The 21,151-nt window shown below is 42.0% G+C and overlaps 1 protein-coding gene across 1 annotated transcript in view; it reads right to left on the bottom strand.

The window, feature by feature from the left end:
- GUCY1A2 (guanylate cyclase 1 soluble subunit alpha 2) overlaps positions 1-20,370 on the bottom strand; it is a 485,319-nt gene extending 464,949 nt beyond the window's left edge. The window contains exon 1 of the mRNA XM_060399261.1: positions 20,056-20,370. Within this exon, the coding sequence (XP_060255244.1) occupies positions 20,056-20,355 (300 nt within the window). The 5' untranslated portion in view covers positions 20,356-20,370. The remainder of the gene's footprint in view (positions 1-20,055) is intronic.
- Between the last annotated feature and the right edge of the window lie 781 nt (positions 20,371-21,151).

Below are 21,151 nucleotides of genomic sequence, written 5' to 3'. Positions count from 1 at the left end.
TAAGATTACACTACAAAGCTACAGTCATCAAGACAGTATGTTATGGGGAGGGAGGTGGGAGGGGGGTTCATGTTTGGGAACGCATGTAAGAATTAAAGATTTTAAAATTTAAAAAATAAAAAACTAAAAAAAAAAAAAAAAGACAGTATGGTACTGGCCCAGAAATAAAACCACATACCTATGGGTACCTTATTTTTGACAAAGGAGGCAAAAATATACAATGGGGCAAAGACAGCCTCTTCAACAAATGGTGCTGGGAAGGCTGGACAGATATAAGAATGAAATTAGAAGACTTCCTAATGCCATACACAAAGATAAATTCAAAATAGATTAAAGATCTAAATATAAGATCAGAAAATATAAAACTCTTAGAGGAAGACATAGGCAGAACACTCAACAACATAAATCAAAGCAAGATCCTCCTAGAGTAATGGAAATAAAAACTAAAGTAAACAAGTGGGACCTAATTAAACTTAAAAGCTTTGGCACAGCAAAGGAAAGTATAAGCAACCCTCAAATTGGAGAATATAATAGCAAATGAAACAACTGACAAAAGATTAATGTCCAAAATATACAAGCAGCTCATACAACTCAACACCAGAAAAACAAAGAACCCAATCAAAAAGTGGGGAAAATACCCAAACAGACATTTCTCCAAAGAAAACATACAGATGGCTAACAAACACATGAAAAGATGCTCAACATCACTCATTATTAGAGAAATGCATTCAAAACTACATTGGGATATCACTTCATACAGGTCAGAATGACCATCATCAAAAGGTCCACAAACATAAATGCTGGAGAGGGTGTGGAGAAAAGGGGACACTCTTGCACTGTTGGTGGGAATGTAAATTGACACAGCCACTATGGAAGATGGTATGAAGATCACTTAAAAAACTAGGAATAAAACCACCATATGACCCAGCAATCCTACTCCTAAGCAAATACTCAAGGAAACCAAAACTGAAAAAGACACATGTATCCCATTGTTCATTGCAGCACTGTTTACAGTCACTAGAACATGGAAGAAACATAGATGTCCATCGAGAGATGAATGGATAAAGAAGGTTTGGTACATATACACAATGGAACATTACTCAGCCATAAAAGGAATGCGTTTGAGTCAGTTCTAACAAGATGGATGAACCACCCACTCCAGTGTTCTTGCCTGGAGAATCCCAGGGACGGGGGAGCCTGGTGGGCTGCCGTCTATGGGGTCGCATAGAGTCGGACACGACTGAAGCGACTTAGCAGCAGTAGCAGCAGAACCTATTATACACAGTGAAGTAAGTCAGAAAGAGAAAGATAAATATCATATTCTTATGCATATATACGGAATCTAGAAAAATGCTACCGATGAATGTTTTTGCAGGGCAGCAATGGAGAAACAGACATAGAGAATAGACTTACGGACATGGGGAGAGGGGAGGAGAGGGTAAGATCTATGGAAAGAGTAACATAGAAGCTTACATTACCATATGCGAAATAGATAGCCAGCAAGAATTTACCATATGGCTCAGGAAACTCAAACAGGGGCTCTGTATCAACCTAGAGGGGTGGGGTGGGGAAGGAGATGGGAGGGAAGTTCAAAACGGAGGAGATATATGTATGCTAAGTCGCTTCAGTCGCGTCTGACTCTGTGCAACCCCACAGACGGCAGCCGACCAGGCTCCCCCGTCCCTGGGATGCTCAAGGCAAGAACACTGGAGGGGTTGCCATTTCCTTCTCCCAATGCATGAAAGTGAAAAGTGAAAGGGAAGTTGCTCAGTCGTGTCCAACTCTTAGCGACCCCATGGACTGTAGCCCGCCAGGCTCCTCCATCCATGGGATTTTCCATGTAAGAGTACTGGAGTGGGATGACATTGCCTTCTCCAGATAAATGTATACCTATGGCTAATTCATATTGAGGTTTGACAGAAAACAAGATTCTGTAAAGCAATTATCCTTCAATGAAATAATAAATTTAATTTTTTAAAAACTGAATGAAAAAAAAATGGCCATTCTGGTGATCCTAAGATAAGAGCTACACAATCATTTTTAAAATGTAATTTTCTTAAAATTAAATTTAAAAACTTGAAATTAAATTCTGTTCTATCACCATCTTAAACAAAACAAAAAACTTTTAAAATTGAATCCAAAAATAAAATACTTAGTAATAAACCTGACCAAGGAGGTGAAAGACTCACTGAGAGCTATAAAACTTTAACAAAGGAAATTGAGGATGATTCAAAGAAATGGAAAGCTATCTCATATTCTTGGGTTAAAATAATTAGCATTATTTAAGTGGCCATACTATCCAAAGCAATCTACAGAGTTAATGTGGTCCCTATTAAATTACCCATGACATTTTTTACATAAGTGGAACAAAATGCTAAAATTTTTATGGAGCCATTAAAGACCAGCATTGCCAAAGAGATTGTGAGGAAAAACCAAAGCTGGAAGCATAACCCTCCCCAGACTTCAGACAATAATACAAAGCTACAAGAGTCAAAACAGCATGGTATTTGCACAAAAACAGACATATGGAATAATGGAATCAGTTCAGTTCAGTTCAGTCGCTCAGTCATGTCCGACTCTTTGTGATCCCATGAATCGCAGCATGCCAGGCCTCCCGGTCCATCAACAACTCCCAGAGTTCACTCAGACTCATGTCCATCGAGTTAGTGATGCCATCCAGCCATCTTATCCTCCGTCGTCCCCTTCTCCTCCTGCCCTCAATCCCTCCCAGCATCAGAGTCTTTTCCAATGAGTCAACTCTTCGCATGAGGTGGCCAAAGTACTGGAGTTTCAGCTTTAGCATCATTCCTTCCAAAGAAATCTCAGGGCTGATCCTCTTCAGAATGGACTGGTTGGATCTCTTTGCAGTCCAAGGGACTCTCAAGAGTCTTCTCCAACACCACAGTTCAAAAGCATCAATTCTTCGGCACTCAGCCTTCTTCACAGTTCAACTCTCACATCCATACATGACCATAGGAATAGAGCCCAAAATAAACCAAGACATTTTTGGTCAATTAATCTTCAACAAAGGAGGCAAGAATATAAAATGTAAAAAAGATAGTCTCTTTAGCAAGTGGTGTTGGGAAAGTTGGACACCTTCATATCAATAAATGCAGTCAGAACACACACATACCATTCATAAAAATAAACTTTAAATGGCTTGAAGGCTTAAATATAAGATATGACACCATATAACTCCTAGAAGGAAACAGAGGCAAAACATTTTCTGACATCAATAGTACTGATGTTTTCTTAGATCACTCTCCCAAGGCAACAGAAATGAAAGCCAGCAGTAGGGCGGGGCGGGGCAGGGGGGTGCCACAGGGGCACCTAATGAAACATACAAGCTATTGCACAGCAAAGGAAACCATAAACAAAATGAAAAGACAACCTGCAGAATGAGAAGAAATATTTATGATGCTACTGACAAGGGCTTAATTTTCAAAATATACAAACAGCTCATAAAATTCAACAACTAAAAAAACAAATAACTCAGTCCAAAGAATGGGCAGAAGACCTACAGACATATCTCCAAAAATAACATACAGATGGCCATTAGCACATGAAACAATGCTCAACATTACACTTCTTCAGGGGATCTTCCTGACCCAGGGGTCAAACCTGTGTCTCTTATGTCTCCTGCATTGGCAGGTAGGTTCCACTAGCACCACCTGGGAAGCCCAATGATTAGGAAAATGCAAATAAAAACTACAGTGAGATACCACCTCAGAGCAGTTGGACAGGCCATCATTAAAAACAGACAAATGTTGGAGAAGTTATGGAGAAAAATGGAATCCCCCTACACTGTTCGTGGAGATGTAAAACACTATGCAGGTTCCTCAAAAAACTAAAAGTGGAGTTGCCATATGATCCAACATTCCCACTCCAGAGCACATACCCAAACAAAAACTATAATTCAAAAAGATACAAGCACCAGTTCAGGATGGCAGAGTAGAAGGCTGTATATTCATCTCCTCCTGCAAGAACACCAAAATTGCAACTAGCTGTTGAACAACCATCAACAGGAGGACACTGGAACCCACCAACAAAAGACACTTCATGTCCAAAGACAAAGAAGAAGCTGCAGCAAGATGGTAGGAGGGGCGCAATCATGATAAAATCAAATCCCATACCTGCTGGGTGAATGACCCACAAACTGGAGAACCATAATAACAAAGAAGTTCTCCCACTGCTACAAAGGTTCTGAATCCCACATCAGGCTTCCCAGCCTGGGAATCAGACAAAGGAACTGAATCTCCAGGGAATCTGGCCAGCATGATTTGATTACAGGTTTTCCACAGGACTGGGGGAAACAAAGACTCCAGTCTTAGAGGGCACAAACAACATCTTGTGCATACCAACATCCAGAGGAAAGGAGCAGGGACCCCACAGGTGACTGAACCAAAACTACCAGCTAGTGTTGGAGGGTCTCCTGTGGAGGTGAGGGTCACCAGGGGTTCACCACGTCACCTCAGGCCAAACAACTACCAGGGAGGGAGTGCACCCCACCCGTCAGCAGAAATTTGAATTAAAGCTTTACTGAGCAAAGCCTGCCTGCCAGTTTAGTTCAGTTCAGTTCCTCAGTTATGTCCGACCCTTTGAAACCCCATGGACTGTAGCACGCCAGGCTTTCTTGTCCATCACAAACTCCTGGAGTTTATTCAAACTCATGTTCATTGAGTTGGTGATGCCATCCAACCATCTCATCCTCTGTAGTCCCCTTCTCCTTCCTCCTTCAATCTTTCCCAGCATCAGGGTCTTTTCTAGTGAGTCAGTTCTTCGCATCAGGCGGCCGAAGTATTGGAGTTTCAGCTTCAACATCAGTCCTTCCAATGAATATTCAGGACTGATTTTCTTTAGGATGGACTGATTGGATCTCCTTGCAGTCCAAGGGACTCTCAAGAGTCTTCTCCAACACCACAGTTCAAAAGCATCAGTTCTTTGGCTTTCAGCTTTCTTTATAGTCCAACTCTCACATCCATACATGAATACTGGAAAAACCATAGTTTGACTAGACGAACCTTTGTTGGCACAGTAATGTGTCTGCTTTTGAATATGCCGTCTAGGTTGGTCATAACTTTCCTTTCAAGGAGCAAATGTCTTTTAATTTCATGGCTGCAGTCATCATCTGCAGTGATTTAGGAGCCCAAAAAATAAAGTCTGTCACTGTTTCCACTGTTTCCCCATCTATTTGCCATGCAGTGATTGGGCCAGAGCAAGACCAAACTTTTCCCATAGCCAGTCCCTCTCATCAGGAATCCTCATCCATCAGAAGGAAGACAGAAGAAGGAAGAAGCAGCACAATTCTATAGCAGCTAAACAAAAACCATACAACAGAAAGTTAATCATGATGAAAAAGCAGATAGTTATGTCCCAGATGAAGGGACAAGATAAAACCCCAGAGAAACAACTAAATGAAGTGGAGATAGGCGAAACACCAAAAAAGAATTCAGAATCATGATAGTGAAGATGACATAGGGTCTAGGGAAAACAATGGAGAAGATGCAGGAAATGTTTACCAAAGACCTAGAAGATTTCACTTTCAGTTTTCACTTTCCTGCATTGGAGAAGGAAATGGCAACCCACTCCAGTGTTCTTGCCTGGAGAATCCCAGGGACGGGGGAGCCTGGTAGGCTGTTGTCTGTGGGGTCGCACAGAGTCAGACATGACTGAGTGACTTAGCAGCAGCAGCAGAACAAAAGAACAAACACAGATCAATAATACACTAGAAGGAATCAATAGCAGAATGGATAAATGAACTGGAGGATGGAATGGAGGAAATTACTGCTGAAGAACAGAATACAGAAAAAAAGAATGAAAAGAAATGAAGACAGCCTAACAGACCTCTGGGACAGCATGAAATGTACCAACATGCACATTATAGGGGTCCCAGAAGGAGAAGAGAAGGAGAAAGGACCTGAGAAAATATTTGAAGAGATAATAGCTGAAAAGTTCCCAAACATGGGAAAGGAAATAGTCAACTAGTCCAGGAAGCACACAGAGTCCCAGGAAAGATAAACCCAAGGAGGAACACATCAAAACACATAGCAATCAAACTGACAAAAATTAAAGACAGAGATAAAATATTAAAACAACAAGGGGAAAATGACAAATAACATACAAGGGAACTCCCATAAGGCTATCAGCCAATTTCTCAACAGAAACTCTACAAGCCAGAAGGGAATGGTATGATATATTTACGGTTATGAAAAGGAAACCCTACAACCAAGAATATTCTACCCAGCAAGACTCTCCTTCAGATTTAATGGAGAAATCAAAAGCTTTCCGGACAAGCAAAAGTTAAGAGAATTCAGCATCACAAAACCAGCTTTATAACAAATGCTGAAGGAACTTCCCTAAGCAGGAAACACAAGACAAGGAAAAGACCTACAGAAAATAAACCCAAAACAATAAGAAAATAGTAATAGGATCATACATATCAATAATCACCGTAAAAGTAAGTGGACTAAATGCACAAATCAAAATATATAGACTGCCAGCAGCATATGAAAACATGTGCATGTATGTATGCACTTCCACTTACCACATCACTGTGCCTGACCCCCAAATTGCATTTAAGTATTTTTACATTGTTAAGTTCCTTATGTTTCCATTATGGCTTACAATTGCAATTATCTTTTATTTTTTGCCTGGCTATTGATTGTGAAAACTGATAAACAGCTTTCACTATTGTGATTATGTAATTATTACTCAATACCATTGTATCATGATAGGTCAACAGAAAAATAATAGAACTCTATATCACCAAAACTACAATTTAACAGTAAAGACGTGGTGCCAAGGAGAAGGGAGGGTGAAGGAAAGATGGAGGGGGAATTTGTAGTTAGCAGACGCAAACTAGCATGTCAGTCCAGTTCAGTCATTCAGTCGTGTCTGACTCTTTGCGACCCCATGGACGTCAGCAAGCCAGGCTTCCCTCCACTGAGTCGGTGATGCCATCCAACCATCTTATCCTCTGTCGTCCCCTTCTCCTCCTGCCTTCAATCTTTTCCAGCATCAAGGTCTTTTCAAGTGAGTCATTTCTTTGCATCAGGTAGCCAAAGTATTGGAGCTTCAGCATCAGTCCTTCCAATGAATATTCAGGACAGATTTCCTTTAGGATTGACTGCTTTGATCTCCTTGCAGTCCAAGGGACTCTCAAAAATCTTCTCCAATACCACAATTCAAAAGCATCAATTCTTCAGTGCTCAGCTTTCTTTACATTCCAACTTTCACATTTACCCATGACTACTGGAAAGACCACAGCTTTGACTAGATAGGCCTTTGTTGCAAAATAATGTCTCTGCTTTTTAATATGCTGTCTATGTTGGTCATAAATTTTCTTCCAAGGAGCAAGCATCTTTGAATTTCATGGCTGTAGTCACCATCTGCAGCGATTTTGGAGCCCAAGAAAATAAAGTCTGTCACTGTTTCCATTTTTTGCCCGTCTATTAGCCATGAAGTGATGGGACTGGATGCCATGATCTTAGCTTTTTGAATGTTGACTTTTAAGTCAGCTTTTCACTCTCCTCTTTCACTTTCATCAAGAGGCTCTTTAGCTCCTCTCCACTTTCTGTCATAAGGGTGGTGTCATCTGCATATCTGAGGTTATTGATATTTCTCCCAGCAATCTTGATTCCAGCTTGTGCTTCATCCAGCCCAGCATTTCTCATGATGTACTTTGCATTTAAGTTAAATAAGCAGGGTGACAATATACAGCCTTGATGTACTCCTTTCACAATTTGGAGTCTGTTGTTCCATGTCTGGTTCTAACTGTTGCTTGTTGACCTGCATACATATTTCTCAGGAAGCAGGTAAGATGGTCTGGTATGCCCATCTCTTTCAGAATTTTCCATAGTTTATTGTGATCCACACAATCAAAGGCTTTGGCATAGTCAATAAAGCAGAAGTAGATGTTTTTCTGGAATTCTCTTGTTTTTTCCATGATCCAGCGGATGTTAGCAATTTGATCTCTGGTTCCTCTGCCTTTTCTAAATCCAGCTTGAGCATCTGGACATTCACAGTTCACACACTGTTGAAGCCTTGCTTGGAGAATTTTGAGCATTACTCTGCTAGTGTGTGAATGAGTGCAACTGTGCAGTAGTTTGAACATTCTTTGGCATTGCCTTTCTTTGGGATTGGAAACTAGTATATACAGAATGGATAAACAAGGTCCTACTGTATAGCACAGTGAACTATATTCAATAGCCTATGATAAACCATAATGGGGAAGAATACTAAAAAAGGACATGTATATATAACTGAATTACTTTTCTGTATAGCAGAAATCAGCACAAGATTGTAAATCAACTACATTTAGATAACCAAAAAAACAGGTGGAAAAAAACAACAGGCCCTCTGAGAAAGAAGTCCAGTAATCTGCTTTCCAACAATCGTTCTCAGGTATTTCTTTTGTTCACTGACGTTTGATAACCTCTAGCTCAAATGAAGAACTGTTTAATAAACCCCAAATAAAGCCTGGGCAGGAAGTGATTTCTCACTGTTCTATTTATAAGAATGTTCACTCTTTCTCAGTTCCACCAAACAGCCATAACAAATCTCCAGTCTTCCAAGATATTTCCAGCTCCCTTACTTCCTAAATCAATCTACAATGAAATTTTCAATTTTATGAGATGCCCTGAGCTTACAGCACATAAGTCTAGATCTTCAGATCTTGTCTGGAAGTGATATTTAAGGAGCAATATTTTTTTACCCTAACAATGGATTTTTGGTGACAGCAGCCCACTTACTGACAAACATTTCCCACCAGAAAAAGAGCTGCACAGAAAATATAGGCAGACTTCTACTGGAGACTGAGAGAGTTGTTACATTTATCTAATTTCTTAAAATATAAATGGGCCTCTCAAGGAGTTCCAGCAGAGGGATCCTTTTCCATTTACTTTCTTTTTAGCACAACTTCATTCTGAAGTTTTGCTTTAAATGGCAAGAGTAAGTAAAATTCAAACAGGTTTGCATACTTGAAAGTATCTCTCAGAGACTGGGTATGAAATCTATTTTATTCGATTGAACCAAATATAGCACAGGAAAAAATTAAACAAAAGAGAAACAACTATAATTGGATAAACAATAATAATATTAATAAGTATTATTAATAATAATAATTCTTAAGAACATCTTTCACTTTCACTTATTCTGAACATTTTCTTGAATATCCATTAAGTATCAGGTACCACACTAAATGCAAGATAAAAATAAGAATGTTAAAATGAGTCAGAATTTAAACAGCAGAACTTTGACTTTTGACCTAACCATTGGTCTATGCAACAAATAAGGGCCTGCAAAGCTGTAGTCCTTAAAGGCCTAGCCAGTTCTTGTAAATATTTTCCCTACTTATGCCACATAATTTTTTTCTTCCTAGATGTGTGTGAAATTCACAGTAAACAGTGTTTATGTCTAGAGATAACCCACTAATTTTACTACCATATTCAAAAAAACATGTAGGTTTACCTTCAGCTCCATATGCTAGAGGCAACAAGATAAAACAAAAAAGGACTTCCCTGGTTGTCCAGTGGTAGAGAATCTGTCTGCCAATGCAGGGAAACAGGTTTGATCCCTGGTCCAGGAACATTACATGTACTGTCGGGCAATTAGGCCCATACTCAACAACTACTAAAGCCTGCACATTCTAGAGCCCAGGCACTGCAACTCCTGAAGGCCTTGCCACTACAATAAGAAGCTGCACACAGCAACTAGAGAGTTAACTGATGCCCAGTTGTGGGTGTGTCTATTGGTGCAAGTAAAGTCTGATGCTGTAAAGAACAATACTGCATAGGAACCTGGGATGCTAGGTCCATGAATCAAGGTAAATCGGATGCGGTCAAACAGTAGATGGCAAGAGTATCATCTGAATATCATTATCATCTTGCCTACTACTGTGGGCAAGAATCCTTTAGAAGAAATGGAATAGCCCTCATAGTCAGTGAAAGAGTCTGAAATGCAGTAGCTGGGTCCAATCTCAAAAATGACAGAATGATCTCTGTTCAATTCCAAGGCAAACCATTCAATATCATAGTAATCCAAGTCTATGCCCCAACCACTGATGCCAAAGTAGCTGAAGCTGAACAACTGTATGAAGACCTATAAGACCTTCTAGAACTAACACCCAAAAAAGATGTCATTTTCATCATAGAGAACTGGAGTGCAAAAGTAAAAAGTTAAGAGATACCTGGAGTAACAGGCAAGTTTGATCTTACAGTACAAAAGGAAGCAAGGAAAAAGCTAACAAAGTTTGGCCAAGAGAATACACTGGTCATAGCAAACACCCTCATCCAACAACAAGAGATGACTCTACACATAGACATCAACAGATGATCAACAACAAAAGCAGACTGATTACATTCTTTGCAACCAAAGATGGAGAAGCTCGCAAACACAAGATTTGGAGCTGACGGCCACTCAGATCATGAGCTTCTCATTTCAAAATTCAGATTTAAGTTGAAGAAAGTAGGTAAAACCCCTGAGCCATTCAGTAACAGTTCAGTTCAGTTGCTCAGTCATGTCCGACTCTTCGCGACCCCATGAATCGCAGCACACCAGGCCTCCCGGTCCATCACCAACTCCCGGAGTTCACTCAGACTCACGTCCATCAAGTCTGTGATGCCATCCAGCCATCTCATCCTCTGTTGTCCCCTTCTCCTCCTGCCCCCAATCCCTCCCAGCATCAGAGTCTTTTCCAATGAGTCAACTCTTCGCATGAGGTGGCCAAAGCTGGAGCTTCAGCTTTAGCATCATTCCTTCCAAAGAAAACCCAGGGCTGATCTCCTTCAGAATGGATTGCTTGGATCTCCTTGCAGTCCAAGGGACTCTCAAGAGTCTTCCCAAACACTACAGTTCAAAAGCATCAATTCTTTGGCGCTCAGCTTTCTTCACAGTCCAACTCTCACATCCATACATGACCACTGGAAAAACCATAGCCTTGACTAGACGGACCTTAGTCGGCAAAGTAATGTCTCTGCTTTTGAATATGCCATCTAGGTTGGTCATAACTTTTCTTCCAAGGAGTAAGCGTCTTTTAATTTCATGGCTGCAGTCACCATCTGCAGTGATTTTGGAGCCCCCCCCAAAAATAAAGTCTGACACTGTTTCCCCATCTATTTCCCATGAAGTGATGGGACCCTTATGATTATACAGTGGGAGTGACAAATAGATTCAAAGGATTAGATTTGATAGACAGTGCCTGAAGAACTATGGACAGAGGTTCACTGCACTGTACAGGAAGCGGTGACCAAAACCATCCCCAAGAAAAAGGAATGAAACAAGGTAAAATGCTTATCTGAGGAAGCCTTACAAACAGCTTAGAAAAGAAGAGAAGCAATAGGCAAAGGAGAAAGGGAAAGATATACCCAAATGAATGCAGAGTTCCAAAGAATAGCAAGGAGAAATAAGAAAGCCTTCTTAGGTGAACAATGCAAAGAAATAGAGGAAAATAATAGAATGGGAAAAACTAGGGATCTCTTCAAGAAAATCAGCAATACCAAGGGAACATATCATGCAGAGATGGACACACTAAAGGACAGATTAAGGTAAGTGGAAAGAATACACAGAAGAACTGTACAAAAAATGTCTTAATGACTCAGATAATCACAATGGTTGGGTCAGTTACCTGACATCCTGGAATGTGAAGCCAAGTAGGCCTTAGGAAGCATTATAAAAACAAAGCTAATGGAGGTGATGGAATTCCAGCTGAGCTATTTACAAATCTAAAATATGATGCTGTTAAAGTGCCCTGGAGGCTCAGATGGTAAAGTGTCTGCCCACAATGCAGGAGACCTGGGTTCAATCCCTGGGTGGGAAGATCTTCTGGAGAAAGAAATGGCAATCCACTCCAGTACTCTTGCCTGGAAAATCCCGTGGATGGAGGAGTGTAGTAGGTTACAGTCCATGGGTTCGCAAAGAGTCAGACACGATTGGGTGACTTCACTTCAAAGTGCTATACTTCATATGACAGCAAATCTTGAAAACTCAGCAATTGCCTCAGGACTGGAAAAGGTCAGTTTTCATTCCAATCCCAAAGAAGGGCAATGCCAAAGAATGTTCAAACTACCACACAATTGCACTCTTTTCACATGCTCAAAATCCTTCAAGCTAGGCTTCAACGGTACATGAACAAAGAACTTCCAGATGTACAAGCTGAATTTAGAAAAGGCAGAGAACCAGAGATCTAATTGCCAACATCCACTGTATCATAAAAAAAACCAAAATACCTCATGCAAAATGCTGGGCTGGATGAAGCGCAAGCTGGAATCAAGACTGCCAGGAGGAATATCAACAACCTCAGATATGCAGATGACACCACCTAATGGCAGAAAGTGAAGAGGAACTAAACAGCCTCTTGATGAGTGTGAAAAAGGACAGGAAAGCCTGACAAGCTGCACTCCATGGGGGTTGTAAAGTGTTGGACACAGCTTAGCAACTGAACAACAATAGCAACCCCTCTCACACACCTCAGAGTAGATAAACTATAGGTATATCTACTTCAAGGTAGATAAACTATATAGTAAAAATGATTATATAATTACATAATCTCTACTCACAAACTAATAATCACTGATGTCATTTCCCATAGTCAAACTTTTCTTTAAAATGAAGGTACAACAACTGAGCTGGTAGAATAGAGTGCCTTACACGAAACATAAAAGTTATTAGTTGGGTAATTGTTGTATCTCATAGCCTAAGCCTTTGAACATACATACAAATTACTTTGAATGCAATGGATGGGGAACTCTTGAAATTCTCAGGCAAGCGAAAAAACAATTTTTCTTTCATCTAATGATTTTTCCCAAGTTAAAAATAATTTGCATTGAAATACCCATATTCTACCAAATACATATCTAGTATTTTTATCGAATTTATAGTAATGGTACTCATACCTCCACATACCATTCAACAGTTTGATAGAAATTTTTGAATCTGTAATGATTACACATATTTATGTACTCACATGAGTCATAGCCAGGGAGCCAAAAATGGGCTCCACTTTTAATTTTTTAATGGATAGACTGGGAAATGCTAATAAAATTTACACTGGGCAATGCCTAAAAAAAATTTACCAATACTTTCAGGTACATGTCATCAGTTGACCAACGAACTCTTTTAATAAGGTTGTTGTTGTTGTTTAGTCACTAAGCCATGTCCGACTTTGGGACCCCACACTGCCAGGCTCCTCTGAGAAATCACAGGATTTCTCAGACAAGAATACTGGAGTGGGTTGCCATTTATTTACTACTGAGCCACCAGGGAAGCCTTTTTAAATAAGGTTATTAATAAGTAAGGTCTGCCCAGGCGGCACTAGTGGTGAAGAATCTGCCTGCCAATGCAGGAGACAAAAAGAGATGCGGGTTCAATCCCTATGTCAGGAAGACTCCCTGGAGCAGAGCATGGCAACCCAATCCAGTATTCTTGCCTGGAAAATCCCATGGAGAGAGGAGCCTGACAGGCTACAGTCCATAGCACTCATGCACTCATAAGTAAGTTACTAAGAAAAAAACAAAAAATTATAGGTCATTTGGAGGCATTTAAATTTGACTGAAGTTAATGAATTGCAGCTTGTAACTATCATTTATCAAGTTCAAGAAATTTTACAAGAAATATTGCTCTGCTTTCACAACACAGCTCTAAGGTAGTCATGATTCCTACTTCACAAAATAGAAAACTAAGGCTCAGAGAAGGTAGGAGTTGGCTCTCCCAGGGTCTTAGATATAGTAAAGGGCTCAGGAAGGAGTTATTCAGATTGTCTGTCAAAAAACACATCCTTGTACTTTCAACTCTGCCATGCTGTTTCTGATGACTAGGGATGAAGCAGAGAAAAGTAATAGAAATAGAAAACAGAATACAGAAATATTTCTATATAAATAGAAAAGGCCATTAATTCTGATTTCAGGTTGTAGTATCTAATTTATACAAAAGTGAAAACATTAAACTACTAGAATACATTTTGTTTCATTTTTAATTTTAATGAATCTATTGCTCAGAAGTATAGAACCCACATTTAACTTCAAAACCTTTAAATTTCAATTAAAACGCATAAATGTGTCAGATACCTTGCCTCACAAATATATTTTATATACTTTTCATGATTTACATGTTAGTTACACTTACAATTTCTAAGGTTTTATTTAAGGCCTTATACATCACAGGGTTCATTTTATTTAGTGAGAAGTTAAATATGTATTTTTATGCTCTTTCAATTTTCCATTGGCATATATCAGTAAAATTTCCTTTCCAAAAACAATTTTGCTGTTTTGCTACTTAAATTCAAGCTTCCCTTCCTTTTTCTTTGCTTGCTGTTCTTTATTTCTTGGACTAATCCTCATGTAAGTAGCTTTCCTCCCCTTACATGCCATCCTTGCAATTCTGTTACTTTTCTTCCTGTCATTCTGCTATCTATAGCTCCCAAGTCTTCAGAGCCATCTGTAATGTGCCTGGAGGGCTACAGTCCTACGGGTCACAAAGTGTTGGACATGACTGAGCAACTGAGCATGCAAACAAATGTTGTAACAGCTAGTAGTGCTCAGACAAGAGACCTAAAAAAGCCTTGACTCTCGTTGATTTCTGAGAGTATCTTCACTGATAGGCTGACACTAGCAAACCCAAAACTGAGGTCAAAGTGATAGGGGTCTAAGCAATCATCATTCATAAAAATAAAATGAAAATAAACTGAGATCCCAAATTTACCCTTGATGCAAAAAGTCCCAGCTGTTTCTTTGTATGTGTTACCAAGAAAATTATTTCAAAATAAATAACATAATAAGTGATTTATACCAGATCTTTAGGATTATTTTTCTCTTTATGGCTGTACCCCAGAGATCTGCAGTGAACAAAACCAACCAAAGTGGAGGATAAAACTTCCCCTAAACATCTCCGCAGCAACTGGAGTTCTTATATTTTCCCTCAATACAGTTTACTTAGAATGAAAGCTATAATTAAAGTTTCATGAGGTTGAAGAATGGGAAAGTCTTATTTGGCATTTGTATCACCAAGCCTTTGCACAATACTTGTGACAGACCCTCAAATATTTTTTAACAACTAAGTGGAAAAATTAGTACTTTGATGCCCCTACTTGAGAAAATAATCTACTTTCCTCCGTTTTAAAACTCATATGTCCTTGCTTTTTGTTTCATATGCCACTGTGAGAGCTTATTGAAAACTTATTTAACTTATATGCAAAGTACATCATGAGAAACACTGGGCTGGAAGAAGCACAAGTTGGAATCAAGATTGCTGGGAGAAATATCAATAACCTCAGATATGCAGATGACACCACCCTTATGGCAGAAAGTGAAGAAGAACTAAAGAGCCTCTTGATGAAAGTGAAAGAGGAGAGTGAAAAAGTTGGCTTAAAGCTCAACATTCAGAAAACGAAGATCATGGCATCCAGTCCCATCACTTCATGGCTAATAGATGGGCAAAAAATGGAAACAGTGACATATTTTATTTTGGGGGGCTCCAAAATCATTGCAGATGGAGACTGCTTACTCCCTGAAAGAAAAGCTATGACAAACATAGATAGGATATTTAAAAAGCAGAGACATCACTTTGCCAACAAAGGTCCATATAGTCAAAGCTATGGTTGGAGTCATGTATGGATGTGAAAGCTGGACCATAAAGAGGGCTGAACCCCAAAGAATTGATGTTTTCTAACTGGTGTTGGAGAAGACTCTTGAGAGTCCCTTTAACAGCAAGGAGATCAAACCAGTCAATCCTAAAGGAAATCAACCCTGAATATTCATTGGAAGGAAAGATGCTGAAGCTGAAGCTCCAATACTTTGGCCAACTGATGGGAAGAGTCAACTCACTGGTAAAGACCTTGATGCTGGGAAAGATTACAGGTAGGAGAAGGGGACGACAGAGGATGAAATTGTTGGATGGCATCTCTGATTCAATGGACATGAGTTTGACAAGCTTTGGGAGATAAAGTACATCATGAGAAACACTGGACTGGAAGAAGTACAAGCTGGAATCAAGATTGCCGGGAGAAATATCAATAACCTCAGATATGCAGATGACATCACCCTTATGGCAGAAAGTAAAGAGGAACTAAAAAGCCTCTTGATGAAAGTGAAAGAGGAGAGTGAAAAAGTTGGCTTAAACCTCAATATTCAGAAAACGAAGATCATGGCATCCAGTCCCATCACTTCATGGCAAATAGATGGGGAAACAGTGGAAACAGTGTCAGACTTTATTTCTGGGGGCTCCAAAATCACTGCAGATGGTGACTGCAGCCATGAAATTAAAAGACGCTTACTCCTTGGAAGAAAAGTTACGACCAACCTAGATAGCATATTCAAAAGCAGAGACATTACTTTGCCGACTAAAGTCCATCTAGTCAAGGCTATGGTTTTTCCCGTGGTCATGTATGGATGTGAGAGTTGGACTGTGAAGAAGGCTGAGCGCCAAAGAATTGATGCTTTTGAACTGTGGTGTTGGAGAAGACTCTTGAGAGTCCCTTGAACTGCAAGGAGATCCAACCAGTCCATTCTGAAGGAGATCAGCTCTGGGATTTCTTTGGAAGGAATGATGCTAAAGCTGAAACTCCAGTACTTTCGCCACCTCATGCGAAGAGTTGACTCATTGGAAAAGACTCTGATGCTGGGAAAGATTGGGGGCAGGAGGAGAAGGGGACGACAGAGGATGAGATGGCTGGATGGCATCACTGACTCGATGAACGTGAGTCTGAGTGAACTCCGGGAGTTGGTGATGGACAGGGAGGCCTGGCGTGCTGTGATTCATGGGGTCGCAAAGAGTCAGACACGACTGAGCGACTGAACTGAACTGAACTGAACTGAAGGACAGGGAAGCCTGGTGTGCTGCAGTCCATGAGGTCACAAAGTGTCAGACATGACTGAGTGACTGACTTAGTGACTGAACAACAACATTGAAAGCTTGACAATACCTGTCTTCATAGAATGTCAGAACAGGGAGAGGCTTTAAATGTAATAATTTACAGAAAAGAATGACCCTAGATAGTAAAAGTGATATACACAGTGATATACATGTATTTAGTTATCCAAGGTACAATGAATGAGAACCAGGTCTCCTGAATTCTGCATTTTTTTCCAATTTCATCAATTCAATTTACTTTTATTATTAAAATGTTATGAAGTATCAAAACCTGTATAGCTAACATCAAGGCAGCTATTAGTATCTCTTAAAATACCGAAACCCTGAATTTGAATATTCCATTGACCAAATTACTAGCTGAATTACTTGGCAATATCATAGTATTTATTAAATGTATTTCCATTTCCCTACTTGCAAATTATTCTGAATAAAAAAGAAAGAAATTTCCAGTGATCAAGACAACATTCCACAACGAGACCACTAAGACAAGAGTTCCACAGAAATGTAAGAAGGTTTGCAAAACTCAAAACAACTAGAAATTTCCATCTAAGAATGCTCTGATAATGGCTATCCTCAGAGTTTTTTTGGGTTTGGGTTATTTTGCTTGTTCATTCGTTTTTAAGTGTTCAGCTCTAATGAAAGGACACTGGATAGGACATAAGTGTTTCCAGAGAAGTTTAGAATGCTGACAGCATAGGAGAACAAATTTACAGTAATTTTTTGAAGCAGTGTTCTAGTTTGCCAAACAAAAGAAAATGGGGGTAGAGAACACAGAATAGTCACTGCTTTGAAATATACTGTTTGGTGAGTCAATGAGAACTGGTTTATACATGTCTTAAGAAATTGGAATTGTTATACTATATTCACCTATATGTTTTTAGCATTACAGGTAAAAAAGCTTTTTCAAAATATAAAAGAATTACAGAATGGAAAGTACATACAGCTGTTGCTTATTTCTGATTATCACAATTATTTTCAAATTTCTTATCTAAATACCTGATTACATGTTTTTTTAATCTGGCAAAGAGCCAAAGTCATTCAAATTTTACATTTATAAAAGGTAAAAGTCAGAGACTGTTTCTTCCCTCTTATTTTGGCAGTAAACAGTAGCATTCAATTTATTTTATCTACTTCTAACATAAGTCACTGAGAGTAGTCTTATGATAAACTGACATTACCAAAGGCACTGCCACAACTTTTGAAAAATTTGTAAATTCTGATTTTTAGGGAAAAAAAAACCCTCCAGAATTATCAAAACAATTCCCAGAAAAATCTAATATTTATCTTTAGTAAAATTATCATATTAGATATTAATCTGTCACAATGAAGAATTAGTATATTGCACAAATGTTGCTTTGGGCACTGACACAAAACTACATGTGCACAGGGTTACTGGACTCCTTTTATAAAGGCTTAAGTTCAACAATTTGCAACATCAAATAGTTCCTAAAAGTGTGCTTCCTGGGGAAGTGGCAAAAGGTAATTGAAGGGAAAATGCACAAAAAAGGAAGATGACTGGAACAGTAGTCTCATTGCTAAAGGAAAAGGCCATACTCCATTAAGGCAACAGCCACAGGATATTTGTAGGACTGCCTGGTACAAGTCCCCAGTCTCTCTGGATCCAATTTTTTCTCAAGGCCTTCCTACCGTCAACTACAAGAGTACTTTCAGAAGGGAGACTCAAGAGCAGGCAAACAAGATCAATGTTCAGATTCACCTTGAAAACTTTAAAGAAGTAAAAGTCTCAGAGATGAGTAGCTAAAAGTGCTTTCAGAAGTTGAAATCCTTGTAACCAATCAAGATGCAAATAAAAAGCAGCTTTGGTTTTACGATGAATCTCTTTAGGATTCTGTCTGCAATGGAGTTCCTTCAAAACAGAGCTCACACAGTCTAAGAAAGACTGAAACAGAAGTCTGGCATTACTGCAAAGATTAAAAGTCAAGAGTAGCTGAAATGCCTGACCAGGAATGAGGCAGAGTGCTCTGGAAAGATGCCAAGAACCATAGGGAGTCTGGAGTACACCTGGAACTGATGATACAGCCATCCCTATTGAGCACAAGTTAGAGAGAGCTACGGAGAAGGCGATGGCACCCCACTCCAGTACTCTTGCCTGGAAAATCCCATGGACGGAGGAGCCTGGTAGGCTGCAGTCCATGGGGTCGCAAAGAGTCGGACACGACTGAGCGACTTCCCTTTCACTTTTCACTTTCATACACTGGAGAAGGAAATGGCAACCCACTCCAGTGTTCTTGCCTGGAGAATCCCAGGGACAGGGGAGCCTGGTGGCTGCCATCTATGGGGTCACACAGAGTCGGACACGACTGAAGTGACTTAACAGCAGAGAGAGCTAGGCAGGCATTTATTCATTCAACAGATAGTTACGCAGGGCCTAATATAAGGAAACTGAAGAAATGAGGGAGAATGCACTAAAGAATCCAGGGGACAGAGAGTGAAGGATGAGGTAGGGGTGCAAGAAACAGAAGACAGGTTTAGAAAACCAAATACCCGGGTTACCCACAGAAGAAGATTGAGCCAATAAATGACCAGTAACCAAGAAAAAAAAATACATGAGGTGGCGAGAAAACAAGAGATGAGAGGACTCTTCATCAAAAGACAACTCAAAAAATTATCTGACAACCGGTCCCTAAAGATTGAGAAAAGGAATACAACCTAGGGAAGGCAGTTAGCCTGCAGAATTCAAAATGTCAGAGAAGGTCATGCTAAGAGCAAGAGTGTGTGTGTGGAGGGGGGGGGGGGGGTTGAGGGGGGAAAGAGGGAAGAGTTTCCTGGAAGGGAGTAGGGGTTCCTGTGGGATGCTGGAGAAGAGAGGAGACACAGTGCCTGGGAAAGTTTGGGGGAAAGAAAACAGGTGGGTGAGAAGGAGCCGTCGAGCCGTCAGGGTGACTGCGACGAAGGAGGTTGCAAACGCTGGAGGTGGGCAGACCGATCTTTGAATCAGGAGCCCCTCGAAGGAGTGAAGTCTCACTCCATGCCCGTATCCCAGTGCCCCCTTCCATCAGGGCCCAAAGTCCAGGTCTCTCCCGGGGGCCATCGGGAACTAGGCCAGGCTGGGCCCCGCCACCCCCCCCCCCCGGCGGCGGGGCTCTTGGCACGCGGCGGGACCAGCCTGGCGCCCACCTGCCCGGTCCGCGTCCTTCCACCCAAGGCTCGGCCCTGCCCCTCGTCTCTACTCACCGAGGGCGCCGTCAGACGGCTGATGCTCTCGCCCAGTGAGTCCAGGTTGACCCGCCTGCGGCGCTGCGCTCGCCTAGCCCCAGCCGTGGCGGCGCTGACTGCGGCGGCGGCGGCTGCGCCGGCCGCCGGGGCTCGGGCGGAGACGTGCGCCGCGCTGGGCTCGGGCGGCCCGGGCGCGCTGCGGCCGCCGTTCCAGCAGAGCCTGGACAACGGGCACTCCGTCTCTTCCTCGGGGCTGGTCTCCAGATAGTCGGAGCCCAGGGAGCTGAAGGACTCGGACGAAATCTTCCTCCGAGACATGCTGTCGGCGCTGCGGCGGCCGAGGCGGCGGCGGCGGGAATACGGGCGGGGGCGGCGGCTGCACCGGCGGCGTTAGGGGCTCTGCGGCCGGGGGGCGACGGGGCAGGGCTGCTCGGCCGGGAGGGCGGCCCCGGAGCCGCGGAGCCTCGGGAGCCGACTGCTCATGGCGGGAACTTGCAGCGCCGCGCTGCCCTGGGCCCGCGTTCGCCGGCCGCTGCCGCCTCGGCGCGCGCCTGGACGCGTCTCCGTTGCTGCTCTCCGCTCGCAGGGAGGCTGCTAGTGCGAGCCCGGGGGCGGCCGGGCTGGGAGGCGGCGGCCGCGGAGGCAGAGGCTTGCGCCGCCCGCGCGCCCAGCTCGCCCCTGTTGCCCCCGCTCCGCCCGCCCGTCCCTCCCGCCTCCCCTCGCCGTGCCGCCCGCCTCCTCCCTCCGCGCGCCCCCTCCTCCGCGCCGTCTCTCCGCAGCCGTCACGTGTCGCCTTCGCACCCACTGGAAGTCTCTGCCTCTGTGCTGTCGCCACGCTTCGGGAGCAACGGGGACACTTCGGCGCCGTCCTCTGAGCGCCACCCCAGCTCTCGCCGTCCCCACCTCCTCGCAGAAGAGGCAGCTGAGGAGCAGACGGGGCCCGGTGGGCCCTGAGACAGGGGGCACCCGGCCGGGACGGAACGCCTGCCTCTGCAGCCGCCTTAGGGAAGCCTGAGGGCGTGGAGTCGACTGGGGGTCCATCATTTAGAGTCCATCATTGACCTTTCCCTCCGAGTTCATTTGGGAAGTTCTGAGGCCAAGGGGGAAGGCCGAG

The sequence above is a fragment of the Ovis aries genome, chromosome 15 (assembly GCF_016772045.2).
Source record: "Ovis aries strain OAR_USU_Benz2616 breed Rambouillet chromosome 15, ARS-UI_Ramb_v3.0, whole genome shotgun sequence".
Classification (NCBI taxonomy): domain Eukaryota; kingdom Metazoa; phylum Chordata; class Mammalia; order Artiodactyla; family Bovidae; genus Ovis; species Ovis aries.
The sequence above is the reverse complement of the archived record's forward strand: the minus strand, read 5'-3'. Positions and strand labels throughout refer to the sequence as shown.